The 22,172-nt window shown below is 39.5% G+C and overlaps 1 protein-coding gene across 14 annotated transcripts in view; it reads left to right on the forward strand.

The window, feature by feature from the left end:
- agrn (agrin) overlaps positions 1-22,172 on the forward strand; it is a 238,248-nt gene that overhangs the window by 153,705 nt on the left and 62,371 nt on the right. For all 14 annotated transcript variants that reach the window (XM_089124604.1, XM_089124603.1, XM_089124607.1 and 11 more), the window contains 4 exons: positions 444-668; positions 6,649-6,873; positions 8,678-8,884; positions 19,795-20,016. In XM_089124604.1, coding sequence (XP_088980730.1) covers positions 444-668; positions 6,649-6,873; positions 8,678-8,884; positions 19,795-20,016 — 879 coding nt within the window. The remainder of the gene's footprint in view (positions 1-443; positions 669-6,648; positions 6,874-8,677; positions 8,885-19,794; positions 20,017-22,172) is intronic.

The raw sequence follows: 22,172 nt of genomic DNA on the forward strand, positions 1-22,172 counted from the left end.
CAATCTTAAGTTTATCAAGCGACGAGAATACTTTTTGTGCGAATTCAACTATTAATTTCCTTCTCTATGGGCCTCGAGTTAGTTCACGTAGTGTAACAGCGCAACGCTTTTGTGTTGTACGTCACACGCAACACACACATGACCAGCGTCGACCAATAGTGGCCAATTTTAACGATGTCTTTAACTTTTCTAAGTTTCAATCCCTCAGAGGCCTATGGAGGAGTGATCCAGCTCTCAGATTTAATCAAAAATATTTTAATTTGTGCTTCAAAGATGAACGAAAGAATTATGGGGTTGGAACAACATAAGAGTAAGGAATTACTGACAGAATTTAGATTTTTTGGTGAACTGATGAGCTTTTTTGACCATCTAGCTACCACATAGCTACACAGGATTATGACATCAAATTGTATTGTACATTTTCTCTATCTCTTGTTTTTCAGCCCTGAAGGACCCGTGCAGTGAGGTGACCTGTAGCTTTGGCAGCACCTGCATCCAGTCATCAGACGGTCTGTCCGCCAAGTGCATGTGTCCTCTGAGTTGTGAGAACGTCCCCAAGCACGTGGTGTGTGGCAGCGATGGCCTGGACTACCAAAGCGAATGTGAGCTCAACATGAAAGCCTGCGCCACCCAGAAGAACATCCGAGTGCATCACCAAGGCCGCTGTGGTGAGTCTGTGGAGCCTTTAAATAGTCACTAGCATTGAAGTTACTGTCTTTGTCACATGTTACCAATCTTACCATTCTAACATTACAGCTTTCTTCAAAATGATCGCAAGTTGGTTTGGCTGTATATACAAACCCCCCCCCCACACACACACATATATATATATATATATATATATATACAGCATATATACACACACACACACACACAACCAATTATTTGCCTTACATTAATACATTAAGTTAACAAGTAACGCATTTCTTGTTAAAGTAGTTGAAAGCAGTTCTTTGATTATGTAACACATAACTTCTATTGCATTACCCCAGTGTGATTTTTAGATTTTGAATGCTTGTTATAGAGTATTGTGGATGAATTTTGAGTTAAAAATTCAGCAGATCAATTATTCCGCTGAAAGCTCCCGGCACGTCACACCTCGCCATGCAAGCTGTCTGGATTTTTGAGCTCTTCTTTGATTAAATCCTCACTGTTTCATGTTAGTGGAGAGTTTGAGTCATGGGGACAGAGTGGCGTTCATGAAAAGCCCTCTTCCCACCCTGGACTGCCTAATGACATTTCTCTTCCAGACTGTCTCTGACTAGCTGTCAGATTCTTTTTTCAGCTTATTCCGCCCCTCTCTGACATTTCAGAGTTTTATTTTGATCTCTTTTATTCGTCGGTACTCATGAGTTAAAGAGGTTAAGTCCTACTTTATGTCTCCCTATATGTGTTCTAGTGTTTATGGACCTCTGTAATACGCTGCGCTCTCAGATCATTAGGCATCTTCAGTTTTCAGGGATTCGTTGTTTCCTTTTTGCTTAACGAAGATCAAACAATTTAATCTTCAATTTTGTCTTATTTAATCTGTTTGGTTTTTTTGACCAAGACGTGGTTTTATCTTGCGTTTTCTTTAGAGAGTCTGAAGTGCAAATAAAAAAGAATATTTTTTTTTATAAGTATATTAAAAAAAAAATCTTAATTCGTATTTTTGTCTTGTCAGTTAAAGACATCTAATGACGCTTTTCTACTGCATGGTACGGTATGGCACGGTTCGGTATGGCACGCTTTGACGTTTTTTCACTGCATGGTACGGTACAGCTCGGCTCGGTACGGCTCACTTGTGCCGCTTTTCCACTGCATGGTACGGTACGGTACGGATCACTTTGGTTCTCTTCAAATGGTACAGCCTCTGTTGAGGTTCCAATCGTACAATACCGATACTAAAATATGACGTGAATACATTGCAGATCACTGATTGGTCAGACAGAATCGTCACTACCAGCGTCATTGTATTTGCGAGCCAATAACCGCCACTGCTGTAGCACTCTTTTAAAAGTACTTGCTTTAAGAAAAAATAAAGAAAGAAAACTTCCAAAAAAGAAATGGCTGAATCGTGGTCAGTGGACGAAGTGCAGAGTGCAGGTTCTTTGGTTGCAGAGGTGTGGATAAAATATAACAGTCAGACTATAATTCCCACCACTGAAGCGATACTAACTGCAGTGGAAAAGCAAACCGAGCTAAAGCCAACCGAACCGAGCCATGCCGTGATGAGCCGAGCCGTACCAGCAGTGGAAAAGCACAACAAGAAATGTTAGAGAGGTTTATGAAGTGTTTTATGGATGTGTATGGAAAATACCAGTTAAGAATATATATATATATATATATATATATATATATATATATATATATATATATATATATATAAAATTTTATTATTATATTATTATTTTATTTTTTTGGAAAGAAAGTCTTGTCTGTGTGACATTGTGGTGTATCCTGCGGCAAAGCGAGTCAGACCGACTGAGAGGGAAGTCACCCTTTTGTAAATGATGGCTCTCTGGGCGGCAGGGCTGGATGAATGCCTCGGGTCCCTGAGGAAGTGTGGAGTATGTTTCTCAGTGGAGAGTGTCTTTCACTTTAATCCCAATGGGAGTACAAAGCACCAAGGAGGACAGAGAGCAACTCTAAATCTAACTTTGAGACACCATCCTTGCGGTTACTGACTCTCTCATTCTATCATACATAAACAGCCGACACATACAAATGTTATTTTTTATCACTGAGGGACACCCCATTGACTTTTGTATTATTTTAAACATTTGACACATGTGAAAGTTATATCATGTTTTACTTATTGTGATAAAGGAGTAGTTCACTTTTTAAAAATCTTTTGCTGATAATTTACTCACCCCCATGTCATCAAAGATGTCCATGTCTTTCTTTCTTGAGTCGAAAAGAAATTAAGGTTTTTGATGAAAACATTTCAGGATTTTCTCCATATAATGGACTTCAATGGGAACCAAACGCTTCAAGGTCCAAATGAGAGTTTCAGTGCAGCTTCAATTGGCTTTAAACGACACTAGACGATGAATAAGCTTCTTATCTAGCGAAACGATTGGTCATTTAAAAAATAAATTAAAAAGTTTTATAAGCACAAATGGTCGCGTTGCTCCGTTTTGTAATGAGCGTTCGTGACTCTCCATGTTCAAACTCGTTCATCAAAATGAACAAATCGTTTTTCGAGTCATGACTCGAACGGTCCTCGATAAGACCCTTATTCATCATCTGGTGTCGTTTATAAAGCCCTTTGAAGCTGCACTGAAACTCTCATTTGGACCTTGAACCGTTTGGTTCCCAATGAACTCCATAATATGGAGAAAATCCTGGAATATTTTCATCAAAAACCTTAATTTCTTTTCGACTGAAGAAAGAAAGACATGGACATCTTGGATGACATGGGGGTGAGTAAATTATCAGCAAAAGTTTTTTTAAAAGTGAACAACTCCTTTAACTTTTATAAGTAAACATCCTTAAAAGAGGATACATTTACTTGAGAAGCAATTTTTTTTTCTTGCTTTTTGTTTCAGGAAAACATTAAAAAATTCTAAATATGAGATCATTTTGGCTACTTGACAAGATTATTTTTGTCAAGTAAATGTATCTTTTGTTTTTCTAAGGATATTTTTCTGGAAAACAAGTCAAAAATATCATTAAGATAAAAAAGAATTTCACAGAGAATAGAGGAACAAAAACAACCCATAATCAATTGTACAGCAGGACATGGGCCACGGTTATTTCAAAGCACACTTAGAGGCATCATTTGTAGCCGGCTCTGTATACACATTCATCCCTGTAAACTGTGGCTACAGCTACTGTTCCTCCAGCACATGCATTAAGGTCTTGGCCAGCAACCGTCAGGCACACAGATACAGGGGCAGGACTAATGGAGCGGCCTCATACACACTCCCTGCTGGAGCGGGGCTCAGTGTGTCTGGCTAATTACAGACACCCCTGCATGGCACTGTTAGGCAGCGATATACTAAATGCTGGTTCCAGCCAGCCTCTCATAATGGAAGCTAATGGTTTATCCAGTGGTAATGGCTGGCTTGTGTGGCGAGATGTTGTTGGAGTTGCTACCCGCATTGTGCTGGACCCTTTTGGTCGAGCTCCACACTACCCTCCTTTGAGAGACGCCTTATTATTGTTAGTATACACCAGTCCCTGACCTGCATGGCATCAACACTTCCTTTCAGCACGCCTCTCTCCCTGATATTTTATGTCCAATGCAATATTGCATTTATGATGGGTTTCTACCAGACTTATCAATTTATAGAGTAATTAGTCGACTTTGTTTAGACAACCACTGGTTATAATCTTAAAACAAAGGGGTTCTTCTCAGCAGTGCCATAGAAGAATAATTTTTTTGTTCCCCAAAGAACCTTTCAATTGATGGAACTTTTTCCCACTTCAAACCTTGTGCAGTGGAAAGTGTCCTTGAATATCAAAGGCCCTTCACGGCACCTTATGGCGCTTTTCCACAGCTGGTACAGCTCAGTGCGATTCGGCTCGGCGCAGCACGGTTTGACACTGCGAGGACGACTCGGATCGACATGGCACGGCTCGGTTCGCTTTAGCTCGGTTGCTTTTCCACTGCAGTTGCAGTACTAGTACCGCTTTAAAGTGGGTGGGATTATAGACTGTTTGTTTACAGCGGTGGCTGTTACTGGCTATTTAAATCTAGCGGGTTTGGTTTCTCGTGTTGATGTCTATTGGTCGCAAATACAGTGACGATTCTGTCTGACCAATCAGTGATCTGCAGTGTTTCACGTCACATTTTAGTACCAGTACTGTACGCTTGGAACCTCAACAGACCAGGTACCATTTAAAGCGAGCCGCAAGTGAGCCGTACCGAGCCGAGCCGTACCGTACCATGCAGTGGAAAAGCGCCAAAGCGTGCCGTACCAAACCAAACCGTACCGTACCATGCAGTGGAAAAGCGCCAATAAATCCTAATAAAGAACCTTTTGTTTTTATTTTAAGGGTGTAGTTCATTATGTCGTTTCATATATCCCTAGTGTGAATGTGTCCATCTTTGTGTTCTCTCTATCTCTGTGTCTTTGCCTTCATTTCCCGCTTACTTTCTTGTTCTCTTTATTTGTCTGTTTCTTCCTCTCGTCTAGATCTTTGTTTTGTTTGTGGTTTGTCTTTCGTGTCTAATTTCCTCTGTCCTTTCTGTCTCTATCTCACTCGTCGTTTTTTCGCTCTGTCTCCGCGCTTCTTTCTCTCCCACGATTGTACGACTCGCTCGCGGCTCGGCATTGTCTTAGAACAACACCGGCTGATAAGTCCTTTGTGTCGTCTTGTTTCTGAAAAGTGTGGAGGCTGCCGAAACTGTCACACTTATTTCAATAACCATCATGGCATTTCTATTACAATTATGATCTTGCCATGCAGGGCCAGGGCCTGCAGCCCCTCCAGCCACAAAGACCCATCAACGCCCACTCACTCATCACTCCCGTCCCATCAGCTGTCACTCTTATCTTTTCACATTTCACTATTTCTTCTCAATAAATGACATTCCACTGACAACAGCTCCATCAATGGTGCCTAGAAGATGCTTTGAAAAAGAACATTCTCGTCAAAATAAAAGCCGTTGTCAGATCTGTGGCATATACAGATATCAGAAAATCTGGTCCTAAAGGTGTGCTGTCATGATGTGTTTAAGTCCAATCAAATAAGTTCAGTAAGATCTTCAGGAAAATTATATGCACACTGCCGTTCAAAGGTTTGGGGTTGTTAAGATTTTTGAAAGTCTGTTGTGGTTACCTTATTTGGTCTAATATACAGTAAAAAACGAACTGATTTTGCCTTTAATTTTTTGTGAATTATTTTCATGAAGTTTTGCAGTGGTTTAATGAACATTATGGCAAAATAAAAGTGTTTGTTTCCATCTGATTTGAATGTGATGACCAAGAAATACTAGGAAAAAAAAATGGACATCTTTATAATATGTATAGAAAGTACTTTACTAATGGTTAAGAAATTTGTCATCAGATGCAGTAAATATTTTTGATAGAGTTAATAGATAAAAAGTGTAGTCCCTGTTCTTTAAAGGACTAGTTCACTTTAAAAAAAAAAACTTTTGCTGATAATTTACTCACCCCCATGTCATCCAAGATGTCCATGTCATTCTTTCTTCAGTCGAAAAGAAATTAAGGTTTTTGATGAAAACATTCCCGGATTTTTCTCCATATAATGCACTTTACTGGTAACCAAACGGTTCAAGGTCCAAAAGACAGTTTCAGTGTAAACTTCAAACTGTTCTAAAGGGCTTTAAACGATTCCAGACGATGAATAAGAGTCTTATCAAGCGAAACGATCGCACATTAAAAAAAATAACAAAGTTTAAGTTTTATAAGCTCAAATGCTCGCCTTGCTCTGTTCTGTGATGCACGTTTGTGACTCTCCTGTTCGATCTTGTTCATCAAAATGAACAAATCTTTTTCCGAGTCAATTTGTTCATTTTTCGTTCGTTGTATGAACCCAATGACACGAAAAAAGATTCATTCATTTAGATAAACGAGTTCGAACAGTAGAGTCACTATTTGTTTAACCAGCTAACGCTCGTGTTTGATAATACAAGCTGATTCTATTTTTTTTTTTTCCTTGGTCTAACTCATTTTTTTTTTTCAATTTCATCCTCAGATCCTTGCAGCGACACTCTGAATAGCGTGAATGTGGCCTGTCGGGTGAACCCAAAAACGTACAAGCAGTTCACCTTCTCCCCAGCTGAGTCCTGCCTGCCCGACACTACGCCCATCTGCGCCAGTGATGGCCGCACCTACGATAGCGAGTGTCAGATGGAGCGGACGGCCCTGCAGAGCAATCTGGAGCTCAAGAAGGTCTATTTAGGCAGCTGCAAGGAGAAAGGTGAGTTCCTTCCAGAACGGAGATGTCGTCGTCTCCCAGGAGCTCATGCTCGTGTCTGATAAAGGAGCCTCACGGCTGCGTTTGATTTATTTTGTCATGGCTGTGGTGAGGAGGCTCTGGACAAATTAAGTCAGGTTAGCAGTACTGTCATGCCTACACGATACCAATCTCCACAAATCCAATTTGCCTGTCGGGCTCTGGCAGGTGTATTGTGGCAAGACTGTATCTTCACGGGTGATGAAAAGATCGTCCCTGCCTCGCTCTGAAGCCCTGTGGCAAGCGCAGAGAGAGTGCGTGTTCACCTGTGATAGTGCATGAACGGTGGTTTAGTGTGTATGTGTGTGTCCGTGTCTGAACTGTGTTTGTGCTGTGAGCGATAGTGGTGTTATTTTTGGGCCACTGTTGTCCCGGTACAGAGCAATTGTTTGTGTGCCACTGTAACTCAAGAAGCGATAGCAGCAGTTGTCTCCGATAAATGTCTTACTTTGTAAGATACACGAGTAGCATGCTGGCACGGGTTTAGATTGTTACAGTACATGAATCACTCTTTCATAATGATTTATGTTAATATAATGCTTTTTTTTAGAAAAAGAAGCATTAACTCTGGGATCTGTTGAGGGTATGATCTTCAGCCTCGATAAAGCCTTTTTAATTACACTATGCTATACTATGCTTGTAAGCTAAGCTGTTAGTTTGCTAAATGAAGGCAAAGAAAGAGAAATATTTAATCTGGTCATGTCTTTGCTAATATTTGATTAGTTAGCTAACAGCTTAGCCTACTAGCTAACACATTGCTAACTGCTTGAGAAAGGCTATTTTTGTTAGTCAGAATATGTGATGACATTTAGGTCCAATTGTGTATGGGACACCTTGTTGGAGCTTGTTAATCATTAATCAAAAGAGCATTTTTGTGGCAGTTAGCATGCTACGATTGTTTGCTAAACTGTTAGTTTTCTGATTGAAGGCTAAAAGAAAGCACATCAGAAAGCAAATGTTTAATTCGACCATTTTTAGCTTTGGTGATATTTGGTTAGCTAGCTAACAGCTTGCTAGCTTAGCACAGGGCTAAAAGGCTTTTTTTACTAACTAAATATTGTGATAACATGCTACATTTCAAATAGCTACAGAGGGAGATGTAATTCTTCAGGGCTATAGATATTTCACAACACCAGCAGCATTTCAGAAGCGAAATAAATCTCTCGTTTAGATTTGTTCTTGTGTGGAACAAGTTTTCCCAATCCAATCAATGAAATCAAGTTTTTTCCAAGATTTTTCTCAGTATGTATTCTGTTTACTCATGTATACGTCACATTGTGAAAGTATCTGGGTTGTGAATACCGTTTCATGTGGAGTAAAATAAAAAGTTCATGAGATTCCACCCCTATAGCTTCCTATGAGCCCACTCTCATTAGCATGTATGTCACATCCTCAAAGATAGGTTAGATAATGCAATCAAACATAAATCAAGCTCAGATTGTACAATAACATAATAGGTCTCTTAATTTACTCAAACAGATGAAAGGCTGCCGTAATTACACACTGCCATGGCTCGTCTGTGACAGCTTAACACAACTTTGAGTGGGGGAAAAAAAAACACCTCAAATCAATCTGAATGGAATTAGATAATTGATTAAATAATCAGACACGGTAATTAATTCAAACCCCCCTGAGTAAGTCAATATCCGATGTCTGATTGAGCGAGGGAGAAAGAGAGATGCCTGCAGTCAGTGTTGATTAGCACCAAGACGGTTACCGCCGTTCTTCACGTCGTTGACGCATGTATACGTGTGTATCTGGTCTCCAGGGAGCTGCCCCAACGATTGTAAGTTCAACGCCAAGTGTTTGCTGGAAAACGGAGAGTTTCGGTGTTCCTGCGACCCCATACAATGCGACGGCACGTACAAGCCCCTGTGCGGAAAGGACGGCAAGACGTACCACAATGACTGCGAGAGGAGGCTCGAAGAGTGCCGGACCAAGACAGACATTCCCATCAAACAGCAAGGGCCATGTGGTGAGTGAGGGGAATGATTCCGTACAGATGCTTTGCTGTATGTTCTTTTTAGTTTATGTTAGCGAAAAATGCTATTTTTTTAACTAGCATTGTATGTCTGCTTGTTATTGGTTATGTCCTGCTGGGAAACTCTTGTGGAAGGTGCTCATTCTCTTTCATTGCCATGACGTTCTCATTCTGCCATCAGCTCCAATGACACATGAAACACTGACTTCATGTTTCATTCCTCACCCCTCCAGTGCCAGTCGCTCAATGTTGAAATGTCTTGTCATTTCCCCCCTTTGTCCTTTTATGTCCTTTTTTGGCTGTTTTTAAACCGTGTTTTTTCTTTTCCAGTGTTGTCTCTCTGTCTGTCTTTGTCTATGTGACGTCTGCTCAGGCCCGCCACCGGACACACCTCTCATTGTGAGCTGGGAAGAGTTCAACCTCTGACCTTTCTTGTTGGGATTCTGACCCGTGGGTCTCCTTCAGGGGGCCCTCAAAGGGCTGGTTTGATGTCTACTTTCTACCTGTATCTCTTCGTCTGTGTCTTCTTGTGTTTGTTTGCGTGATGGAGGATGGTTTGGAGTGGCCCTCCCTGCAGCTCGAGTCCTCATTGCGCTTAGTAAAGGGGAAGTGAGGTCATGGAGCTCTTCTCTTTCTTCTGAGTGCTGTGTTTGTCTGGATGAATCTTTTCCCCAAACGTCTGGCCAGTTTGTTGCCCCGCTACCTTTTTTTGCATGGATCCATGCATGTAGCCCCATTGTCAGGAGCCATGTTAGTTCCCCAGCTACACCTAAGGATAGAAACAGAATCTACGCAAGTACGCAGATGCAAATGCTCTGTCAAAATGTGGAAGTGTGCAGTCTCTTACTCAAAGTACATTTTTGCATTACTGTGGCAGCAACAAACCATATGCTTCTATTCAAAAATGGAAACGAAAAGGAGTATAAAATCTTAATGAGATCTAACTCAGCAAGCAATAGCCGTCATTTCACCGTCTGAGTTGACTATAGACCCGGTATAGTTTGGCTATGAGTAACCCACTTCTGAAAATAACCTTGAATTGGTTGCATGTCATTTTTGCCAAAATAACTTGCGAGATGTATGATATTCCATCATGCAAACAAAGTCAACAGTGATTACAAGATGTTTGGTTTCATTTCTTTGACATGTTTATGCGTTGCCTGTGCGTCTATTCTTGGGCTTGTCTTAGACGACTATTAAATTTTCACTGACAGCCCAAATTTTTCCTTGTTTTTTTTAACACAAAATTGCTTGCTGGGAAGTTACTCGGCAAGATTATCTTCATATTGTTGCTCCACTGTGAGTATAGAAAATGAATCTCGCCATAGAAGAAGAAAATGTGTGAAATCGAGCTTGCTTAGCTTGAAGCGTTTGCATACTTGTGTGGCACATCATAGTGCAGACTTCCCTGCTATACGGTATTCAATAAGCAGTATGGATGTCGGAATAAGCAGGCAAAAAATCCATGCATGTTCATTATTTCTCAGAGAATTAATAACCTTTTTGCTAATTACGTGTTGTTGTTGTTTCTTTATGTCTTCTTATGACCTCTACCAAATGTACTTTAGTCCATACTATGCAAGTACAGACAAAATGCATTAAACATCTCAAAATGACTGCAGAAGTTATCACAGAGAGGCTTGAAAGTGAAAAAAAAAAAAAACCGGATCTGGACATTGTGTTTATTATGGGAAGTGTATCCAGGTGGAATCAGTTTCTTAACGGATTTTAACGGTACAGAAATGTCCCTCTCATTTATTCTGAATGCTATATGTGTCTAACTATAGTGTTTGATGCATCTTTCTTTTTTCCGTCCTTTTCTCACCATCAGTCTCTATGACTCATTAGGATTGTTTTCCAGTCTTCAGTGAAAAGATGCATAAATTAACATGTAAAGCGGAGTAGTGCTCATGTATTTGGCTTTGTTTCATTATTTCTGACAAAGTAAATGTTCTGGTCCTTTCAGGCTTTCACTGTTGGCAAGTTACAGTATGTTTTTTTTTTTAATTCATTTATTTACATTTGCATATTCCGCAAACAGAACATTAATTAAACATCAAAAGCTTCGTGGCAGACCTGAGCCAGGCTGACTGCCTTTCATGCTGAGGAAGATACGGAGCATTGATGAGCAAAAGTCTTTGGACACCTGCTCTCAGTTTAATGTGTAAATGCAGAAAAAAGGTTGCTTCGCTTTGTCGTCTTGTTTTGCTGAAATCACCTCTCTCGCACTCTTAGTTAAGTTTCCTCTCTTTTTGTTATTATCCATACCGACCAGGTTTTGTAGGTTAGCATGTTCCCGTAAGCTCTTTATGGCATAAATAGGAATGTAAACAGCTAGCTCCTTCATACAGTATATAGACAGGGCCCAAGTGAAGTCTACGTATGTTTACTAAAGTGCATGTTTGTCCTCTAGAAGACACTCGGCATCACCCTTCCCACTGTGGGAAATGGCTGGACCTCATTTCACACGCTAATCAATAGCAGAGACGCTCTGTTTGTACTGTACATGTCGTTTCAATCGCTGAGCATGTCAGTACTTTTTCCAGTGTCTGACATGGTTTCATCTGCTTCCCGTTGTCTTTGGAGACAAGCAGAGCTGGGTCACTGTGTCAGCAGCGCTCGTCAAGAGATACGATTCGCTCTAAAATCAAAGAAATGTGTATTGTTGAGAAAGGTCAACAGAAAGGAAAACAGAAAACACTGTGAAAGTAGAAAGATTTAGTACTAAGGACTGAAGATACACAAGAAGAGGCTGCTTCCTCATCTGAAAGTCTATCTGCATTCTGCTGATGGAGCATTAAAACATGGTGGCGTGTACAGAGCTCAGGTCCTATTAATGTCAGTGTGGGTTTTTCGGTCTGTTGTTTGGATGTGTGAGAGATGAGTCTAAGAACACCTGTGTCAAAATGATTTGAGGAGTGACGGAATTAAAGAAATCCAGATAGGGACGGACGATTATATTGAGTATTCATAATATGCTTGCAGGGTTTGTGCTGCCAATGTAAAAAAAAAAAAATGTGTGATGAATGTGCTTTTATTTTGTCATTAAGTTCATGTAGAGCATGTCATTAGATGACTAAAAGTCTCCATATGGCATTTTTCATGCAAAAAAAAAACCCCTATATTGTTGAATGGGGTACATATCAATGAGAATGATTAAAAATCATTATGAACTTTAGCTAGATTACTTTTAAAAACCTTAATTTAAATGTTGCATGAAACATTTTGAATTTGCAACATTTTGTTTAGTCAAAGTCGTGTGTCTGAGCCAGGGTTCAGAATCAGATAAATAGTGTGTGGGTGCGTGTGTGTGTGTGTACAGGTTTATATTCTCTTGTGGGGACCAAATGTGTATGTGTACAGTATATACTGTTTTTGTGTAGTTTAAAACAGGTCTTAGGCCTGTCTTCCCAATTTGTGTTTGTCCTCTGGGAATACGTTTTCAAGATTTTCGCGGTTGAATGATCGCCACCCATGCAGGTACATACAGTAGCGGCAGCACAATATATTTACCAGGCTATTTCTGTTCCTCACAGCCTCATTTTCATTTACTTCAAATTAAATACAGTGTCTACTCTGACTGAAGTCTGTGAGACCTTGAATGATGATCTTTGTGCATTATCATGGCTCAGCTCCATCCAATGTAATTTCAGAAATCCATAACTCGATGGGTGTGGTGGTCGTAATGGACCCCTAATGATAAAGAAAGAAAGCAGCCTGTTTCTCTAGGCAGAGCAAGATGGATCCTGCAAATGAAACTGACCTAAATACACAGCTGTCATTATAGTCCGGAAGATGTTTCATAGCTTGAAGTGAGCAGACCCTCAGCGTTCCGTCTCTCTGTTCCTATAGCAGTAACTCATAAAGACTAACAATGGGCTCAGACTGACAATGTCATTGAGCTAGAGCTCCGTGAAAAGAGGTGCTTCGGAATCGATGCCCCAGGTGACAATGCGCTCTGATTAATATTTATAATTAGCATTTTTATTTGATTAGCATCTCTTGTTGAAAACGGCACAAACTTAGAATTTTTATTTTTTTTAAAGAAACAATAACAAGTTAAGCACCCATTGAACTTTGGAGGGCATAGTGAGATGTGCGTAATGAATCCAATTAGAAGAGTAGATTGAAGAGCCAGGGTAGTGTGATTATAATTAGCATGAACCTTTGCACCTCGCTGTGTGAGGAAGGGTTGTACTGTATCTGGGTCACTGTTGTAAGTTGAAAAGCCCTTGTTGGTTTCTGTTATGCATGTGTTTGTTTGGAGGCTCTTTGTAGAGCATGCTTCTGTAATGCACGTCTGCCTTCCCCCTCGTTTTCCCCATTCCCTCATCCTCCTCTGCGTCTCTTTCTTGTCTGTTCAGAGAGCTATGTGCATTGCTTGTCTTAACGTCTGCCTGTGTGATGCCCTTCTGCTGAAGGGATCCATGGATCCCTCTTGCTCTATGCTCAGTTTTCAGCCTCATATACCATTCATAACTAAATTATGAATGACTTCAAAATTCCAGTTCAATTCCTGAATTTGAATTGAGGTAGCAAACTGGGTGCGCAATGATCATTTGAATTTAAAGGAGTAGAATCTAAATTAAATGACATTTTAAAGAATTTTTATATATTATTTATATACATTTATACATAATAAAAATGCCATTTACCTTTAAATTTCAATAATTTTTAATCTGAATTCTGTGGGCCACGGTAAAAGAGCACTTAATCTCTAACAATTCCCTAATTTACCGCAGATTTAATTTTCAAACTTTATAAATATTATTTCTAAATCTAATTAGAATTAGAGGTAGACCGATTAATCGGTCGGTCGATTAATCGGCCAATTTTGGCATTTCTTAACATAAATATAATAAATCTTATATATAAAAAATAAATCATTTAAAGTTTTTTTCTCCTTTTTTGTTATAATTAGGTTATGTCCATTTGTCTTTGTCTGTCAACAAACAAAACAAACCAAAAATACATGTTTCAGGACATTTTTTGAGAGGATAAAATGTTTTTGTTGAGAAAGTTTGTCTATGTTAAGTAATTATCATTTCTTTTACATTTTATCTTTCAAATAGAGGTTAAAAACCAAGCAAATCGGGCAAATATCGGACAAAATAAATCGGCAGCATTAATCGGCCATTGGCCGACCCGGATTTCAAAAGATCGGCATCGGCATCGGCATGAAAAAAAAAACATATTGGTCGACCTCTAATTAGAATTATATAAATTTCTGAGTAATTTATAAAATATATATAATTAGTGATAGTTATATATTTGTTGTATTCAGATATTAGGTATTATAGTAAAAAAAAAAAAATTCTTTGTTTTAATCCCTTTGAATTGCAATTAAGAAAAATTCACTTATTGTCATTCCAATTCAAATGTGTCATTCGATTCAAATTCACACTCATATTTTGAAAGCCAACTCCTATAATCAGAATTTGGCCATCCCTGTCTGTTTTGTTTATTCTGTCTTCCCTTCTCTACCTTTGTTTCTTGTTCCCTCTCTCCTGCTCGTCTTTCTTGTCCAGTTTCACGGTGTCTCACCTCATCCGTATCCTCCCTTGCGGTGCTGGGAGAGCAACAGAATTAGTTCCTTAGTTAAATTCTTTATGCGTGGGGAGAAAGAAAGTTTCTATGCCCTTGAAGCCTTTGTTTGGTGATAAGTACTCCTTCAGAAACCAAACACCGCCTCTAGGGGGATTTCTGCTTGTGTCATGCTAATATTTTCTTCTCTCCCTCTTCCTTGCACCTTCTCCTACACACTTATAAATGTTTCCCCTCAAGCTGAAGGGAAAGGTAGGGAACGAAAGAGAGAAAGACTGAACCGAGGGGGACGCGGCGGGGTAAGTCGTTGCTCTGATATGCAGACGCACAAGAAGTGAGACACGCACAGCTTGCCGAAACTCACGAACACCTCTCATATTGGCAGGATGCGATGGAGCGGAGAGATGTAGGAGACACTCATGCGACCGTTTGTATCACGACTCTCGCACACCCTGTAATCCCGATACGAGGGATGGGAGATCTCCATATGCATGAGCATGCATACAGCAGATCGTAGGAATAATTCTCTGCATTCGCACTGTGCTAAACCCACCAACTAAGCTTACCGGCCCCCCTGAAGTGTGTGTTGGCTGACTGTCTGTGCTCTGAAAGCACTGCAAACCAAGTTAAAGAAATCTACTTGGGCTCAAGAGAACTGCTCTTTAAATAGCATGGAACGGATAGCGAGATTGTCAGTGGGTGTGGGTGTGTGCCTTTGGTGGGCGACGTGTCAGGATAAAGCATGAAGGGAAGCTGTCACAAGAGGAGATGCCTGTGCTAATAGACAGTCCTTAACATCGTGTTTCGGTGGCAGTAGTAATTAAACGCCACAAGAATGAATGTATAATATGATACAAATTGCAGTGTGGATGTAGAGCAAGAGGCGGAGCCACATCACACATATTATAACAGCTCACAGAACCACCAGGGTCAGAGGTGTGCAGAGATTCTCAGACCTGATCACAGCAATTTCTCAGCTCTTCCGAGTCCTGCTATTTCTTCGCACCTTATTAGGCCTGTTTTTCCACACACACTCTCTCGCAAGCTCCTAATTAACATACTTCGCCACTTTACAGCGTCACTTTCTTTTCACTTACGTAGCTTTCCTTTCTTTTACATGCGGTAACCTGTGAAAAAAAACTTCAAATGCACCCGTTTCTATGTGCATCGTGTCCCAGTGGCAGTCCCGTCGAAGCATATGGCTGTCATCCAGCTTACAGCTGGAGTCCTTGAAGACTGGCAATGCAGCACAGGCCTCGGGGATGGCAGCCCACTATTTCAAAGAGGCTCCAAAAAAGGGCTCATTTTTTACTGAGAGAATATGCAAGCCATCTCAATAACCAAGGCTAGGCTACTGGAAGATTTTTTTTTTTTTTTTTAATTACCAAGTATGTAATCATGGCTGGATTTACTTTACCATTATTTCTAGAACTTTCTCTTCCTTGACTTATTAAATCTGCCCCCCCCCCCATCCCCTAGAGACAAAAAACTAAAAAATGATAAACTCGACGAGCGAACGTTTCTTTCCATATCATCTTTTTTCGTATTCTTTTTTATTTTGGTTTTATGAGGGAGAGCTATTCTTTAATCTTTATAAGGAAACTAAGTCTGGCTCGGGACAAAGCATTATCAAAGGCTGCGGTTCGGATTGTAGGATCCGTGCCTTGGGAAAGCGGGTCATTGAAGCGTTTTGAAGGCCATGAGGGCTCTACTGATAGGCCTGATCTTGTCGTCTTCCAGCTGGGCGTTTAGAAGGCACAGATGGAGAGGCGCTTAGAGAAGAAATCTGGAGGAAAAGCCCGCTTTCAAGGCCTGCGAAATTAGGCACCGATCCACTGTTTACACAGTTACGTGCCAGTTCAAGCCGTATTTTAAGCTCTCGTTCTCTAGAGCTGAGAAATCAATAGTCGGAAACGTTCTCTTAGTGAAGCTACAGATTGTCACTGGAACCCAGTGGTCGGGAAGGTAACCTGCTTAGATCCCACTTCTGGTTTTATTTTCATTGGCTTGACTGAGAAGTTACAGTGGGTATACATCTGGGTTTAAAAGAGGTGTGTGTGCGCCACCGCTCGATTTCTTTCATGAAGAACATGCTTTGGCGTACTAATCATGGTTTTTTGATGCATGCTGTGCTTCATGTGTGTCTGATATGCACTTCTTCCTGGTCGCTGCTTTCAGATGTGGGATGCGATTGTATCGTAGGTGGGTGGCAGGAAGAGTAACCCCCCCTCCTGCAGTTCACTAAAGCCTCGAGACTGTCTGGGGTTCTCACTCCTGCTAGTATCATTTAAGCCACAGGTTAAATCATTAGCTCTGTTTGCTATTGCTAAACCTAGTGAGCTGCCTTCTGTCTGATCAGCTGCCTTCTAAAACAGCATGCTAAACACTATAGAATCTCGAAATTTACATTCATCAACGTTTCTTCCGCTTCATCCCTTAGCTCGTTGCAGCGCATTCTAGGATTGGTCTTCTTTTGAATTTGACTGAAACTACATTGTTAGCATGCTCTTTTAGAACAACTTTTACATCCCATTTGGGAACCCAACATCTGCCTAAACTTGTAATGAGAAATGTTTTTAAACCAGTTGTTGTCGGTTATTGAGGGTTTAATGTTTGAAAAAAATGAATAAATGAAAACTATACAATAAAACAGTTGAAAACAGTTTCACTATGAAATAAAAAAAAAATTGAACACTCATAATTTTGTCATTTTAAAGAGAATTATTATATTTGTAATTTATTTACAGAGTCTTAATATATTTGTATTCATTAATAAAAAAACAATAATAATTAGTATTATTAATATCATTATATAAGAATAAATGTATTCCTATTGCTATTATTATTTTCAAAATGATATAAAATAAATGTGATTGTTGTTTTAAAAATGTTTTTAATCACATTCAAAAATTACTTTCCCCACAAAACTAAACACCCTAGCCAGCATGTTTGAAAATGTTGCCTCTGTAAGCAACTCGTGGTTCTGGAACAAATCGTCTCTCTTCCCTCTTGTAGATGCTCAAAATGACGTAATTTATTATTATTACTTTGGGCTTATTTGTTCAATCATATTGGAAAACAATGTTATTTTTATGGAGCAGGGCTCATTTGATTTATCTGAAAGCGTTATGATAGCTGTTTCTGTGCAATATTAAATGTATCTGAGTGTAATATTATTTTGGAATGATAGCATCAAATCCTGGAATAAATGACTGCGGTGAAAGCACCGTACATAGCAGAGGTAGGGGGCGCACACACACTCACACATACATATACATTCCTAAAACAAACACTGAAGATGGAGGGTTTCTCATTTATATGTACACACAAAGACACAATCACAAACAGGCAAAAACACGTATTCTTCTACATACACACTCTCATACGCCGACCAGAATGTACCTGCAAATATTTTCCGTCACCCTGTCATTTTACTTCTCACACAATAATGAGTGAGCCTGAAGGGCTGCCCTTTATTTTGACGTGTCTTTAATCTTAAAGTGCAAACATATCACGTTTACTCCTAGCCTTTGTCAAATCTCCACTATGAAGCCCAAGCATACAAATGTGCAACACATTGTTTATTTGTTTATAATATCTAAAAATGTCAAATTGTGCAAAATTTTCTTCCCTCATGTCTTGCCAAATCTGTATGTCGGCAGGATCTTCACATTGTTCTTTTCCATACAATATAAGTTGTGTGGAAAAGAGCAGTGCGGACATTCTGCTTAACGTCTCCTTTTATTTTCTACAGGAGAAAGGGCGTCATGTTTGGAATGAAATGAGGGTAATTCCTTTTTACAGAATCTCCCCCAGAAACCTCCTCCATCCTCTCTGTGCATTTTTTTTTTAAAAACCTGTTTTTATAAAACTTCCCCCTGATTGGGCGAAACGAGGCCTTATTTGGTGACGAAAGGTTCTCCTCTAGAGGATGGTGAGCTGTGCTGGTTCATTGCTGACCCACTTCTTCTTTCTCATTCTCCTTGTTCTCTTTCCCTCTGTTCACATCAGAAACAGGGCTCATGCTTGGTCCCACTGTCCCTTGGCCCTCTGTCTGCTAACTGCAGCAGTTAATGAACTACTGGCACCGCTGAGAGACCCCGCTACTCTCTTTCATGTTCATATTTCATATCTGTGCTGTAGCTCAGCACACTCAATTATTTACCAGAGCACTCCCTTTTCTAGGATGATGCTTTGTTTCACTTGTCTGTCTATTTAAAAAAAAAAAAATACTGTTCGTAGTTGGGGAGTCTTGGTTAGTGATGCATGAAATGAGATGCTAGTAGTTAGAGTTCTGATTGGATGCTCTAATAGGCTGCATGTTCACAGCTCCGCTGTGCAGAATGTGTATCTGTTTAGCAAGCGGTTTGTATAACATTTTCTGAGATACTCAGGCAGCATTATTGATAGAACTGGTAGCAAATTGATTAAGCTCTTTGATTGTGTGTGAACGGTATACTCAAAGTCACTCCAGATCCTGCAATCTTTGATATAGAGATAATCATGGCAATATTTTGGTGCCCCTCTTGTGTAATCAAGGAATCAGTTATGGGTGCAAACACCTCATTTAAATGCAGAAGTGAATCCATTAAAGGGATAGTTCACTTTGAAATTAATTTTTGATATGTTTTAGCTTATCTCAAGGGCATCCAAGATGTAGGTGTCTTTGTTTCCACAGTATTTTCAATTTTGACAATTTTCAGTCAAACCGTTGTTGTCTATCAGTCATACACTGGAGGCAAAGGGGGTCCACCAAAAAGCATGCACAGAGAAGTCAAAATTAAACATGATTTAATGACTCGTAAATGTAAGTACACATCGATGGCCTAAGACATGAAACGAGCGGTTTGTGTGAGAAAACGAACAGTATTTATATCGTTTTTATATCGTTTATTTTTTTTATATCGACCCCCCTTAGCCTCCAGTGTATGACTGATAGACAACAACGGTTTGACTGAAAAATGTCAAAATTGAAAATACTGTGGAAACAAAGACACCTATATCTTGGATGCCCTTGAGGTAAGCTAAAACATATCAAAAATTAATTTCAAAGTGAACTATCCCTTTAAGTTATTGTACCATATGTGAATTGAAAACTAGAGTCACTCCGCATCCTGAAATGTTTGATATAGACATTTTGGTGTATCATGGGTGGAAATGAGAAACATGGATGCTGACAAGTTAACCGTAGGATCTGGTCACTCCCTAAATAGTCAAACGGGGTATGTGCGAAATCCAGATTAAGTACCGACAAGTGGAGTGACATCTGGATTTAGCTTATTTTACTCTTTCCCCTCTTCCTTGCCTTTCCCTTCTTCCTGTAAGTTGAATGATAACTCGTTTTTCTGCTTTTTGGGCAGATCTTAACATGGAGAGCCCTTGCCTGAAGAAGACCTGTGAGTTTGGAGCCGTGTGCGTGGTGAAGAACAGCGAGCCAGTGTGTGAATGCTCAGATGCGTGTTCGCAGGACCAAGACCCTGTTTGCGGCAGCGATGGGCACACTTACAGCAACTCATGTCAAATGAAGGCCATGGGATGCGCCCTTCAGAAACAGATACAGATGCAACACAAAGGACCATGTGGTGAGTCCACACACACATTGCCGCCACTCACTCCCTCACTGCCTTTCATCCTCGTCCATCCCCTGCACTTAAGCACTCCACTGATATTTCAAGAGAGGACTGTAATTTTCCTCCTCCGCAACCTTTTTTTTTGAAACGATGCACTTAAGTTAGAATTAAAGAGGGCAGCATCCTTCACAGTAATTGTTTGCATGAGTCATGGGTTTTTTTTGTCTGGCTTTTGTAAGCATACACCAGATAAGTCTGTAGAGAGGCCTGCTTGCCCTCCAAACAAACGCATGTTTATGTGTGTTCTTCACAAAAGGCTTGTAAATCATTTTCGATGGCTGTCTTTGTGTATTCGCTTGGGAGGGGAATATTAAGTGGACTTTTTCCGCCAAACTTTTACCACCATTTGTAAAGCCTTTCTTTTTCACCGTAGGCTTCGGTTCAGAGAGAATGAGGTAGAGCTATTGTGTCGAAATTTAAAAGAAATGTCGTGTGTTTGCAGTTTATACCTGTGTATTAGCTGTGCCTCCAGTGAAGAGTTTGAAATGGAGGCCGGGAGTCATTTGGCAGCAGTAGGATTCATCTCAGAGGAGATCGCTACAGGCCACGGTTTCTCTTTATTGCAGCACCGCCCATCATGCTGTATATGTTGCCAGATAGTAAATGACATATGAGAGTGATATCTCTCTCCTCGCAGGCTTCTGGAACATCCACTTAACTACCCACAGAGATTTAGCCTAACCCACAGAATCAGGTTTGGGTGGGGCCAAGCTTGTCTGTTTTCATACATATAAGATGAAAACTTAAAACTGATGATTCAGTGCTTGAAAGAAAGGATTTTAGAACTGCTTGAGCTTGATGGGTTTGTTTTGCAACTGCAAGATATTCTATGTGTCCTCATAGAAGATAATAACATGCTTCTCACGATCATGGAAAACCTGGAAATAAAAGGGATTTTTGTTTTGTTTTTTAGATCCTCAAAAATGCATTGATGTAAAAGAATTTTTACAGTGCAAATTAATTTAGTTAACATTTGAGATCATTAGCTTTTTAATATAAACCCAGAAATATGTGTATATTTATAAAATATTTTATTTTAAACTAGGGCTGTCAAACGATTAATCACATCCAAAATAAAAGTTTGTGTTTACATAATATATGTGGGTGCACTGTGTATAATTATTTTATATATATATATATATATATATATATATATATATATATATATATATATATATGTATATATGTATATATGTGTGTGTGTATATATATATATATATATATATATATAAATACACACACATGCATGTATATTTAAGAAAAAAATATTATTTATATATATGAAATATTTATATTTAAACATAATATAAATTATATATAAATCTATATACAGTATATACATGAAAATATTTTTTAAATAGGTACAAGCATGTGTGTGTATTTAAAATATAAAATAATTATACACAGTGCACCCACATATATTATGTAAACACAAACTTTTATTTTGGATGCGATTAATCGCGATTAATCATTTGACAGCCCTATTTTAAATGTTATATTATTTTAAATCAAACAACTGAAAAAAATAATTATGCTTTGTTCTATTAGCTGGTCTAGATAGTTGATCAGCTGAACTGTAAAATGGTGAGATTGGTTTAGATCTGCTAGATCATGTTGGACAAGCGATTTAGTGATAGACCATATTTGACCATCTAAAAAAAACAGCATTGGTATTCCATAAACAAGCCTAAACACCTTAAAGAGGATTAACCTGTTTATTCCAGCTGGAAATTGCTTTTTTTTTTTAAACCCACCCATTACAGCGTCACAGCGGTGTTGATGGGTCCAGTCCCTGACTGGAGCAGGTGTCAATGGAAAGGGTCAATAAAGAGCGGCTGCAAACAACTAACCATACGAGGAAGCGTTGTTCATTTAGTTCTGTGTACACAGCCATGCTCTCCACCGCAAGTGAATTCTATTATTACAACCGTTAATTATCTGGGCCCATTCAGACCTCAGCCTCTGCCTCACTAAGACCCCAGCTGTGTTTGTGTGTATTTGTTTGTGAAAGCTTGCAAGTGGGTCACTGTTGGTAGCAATGCACCCACACGAGTGGGAGTATGATGTGCTCGTGGCCAAATTTCATTTAATTTTCTTCACTCCGCATA

This window comes from Pimephales promelas, chromosome 20 (assembly GCF_988280905.1).
Source record: "Pimephales promelas chromosome 20, fPimPro1.hap1.1, whole genome shotgun sequence".
Lineage (NCBI taxonomy): Eukaryota > Metazoa > Chordata > Actinopteri > Cypriniformes > Leuciscidae > Pimephales > Pimephales promelas.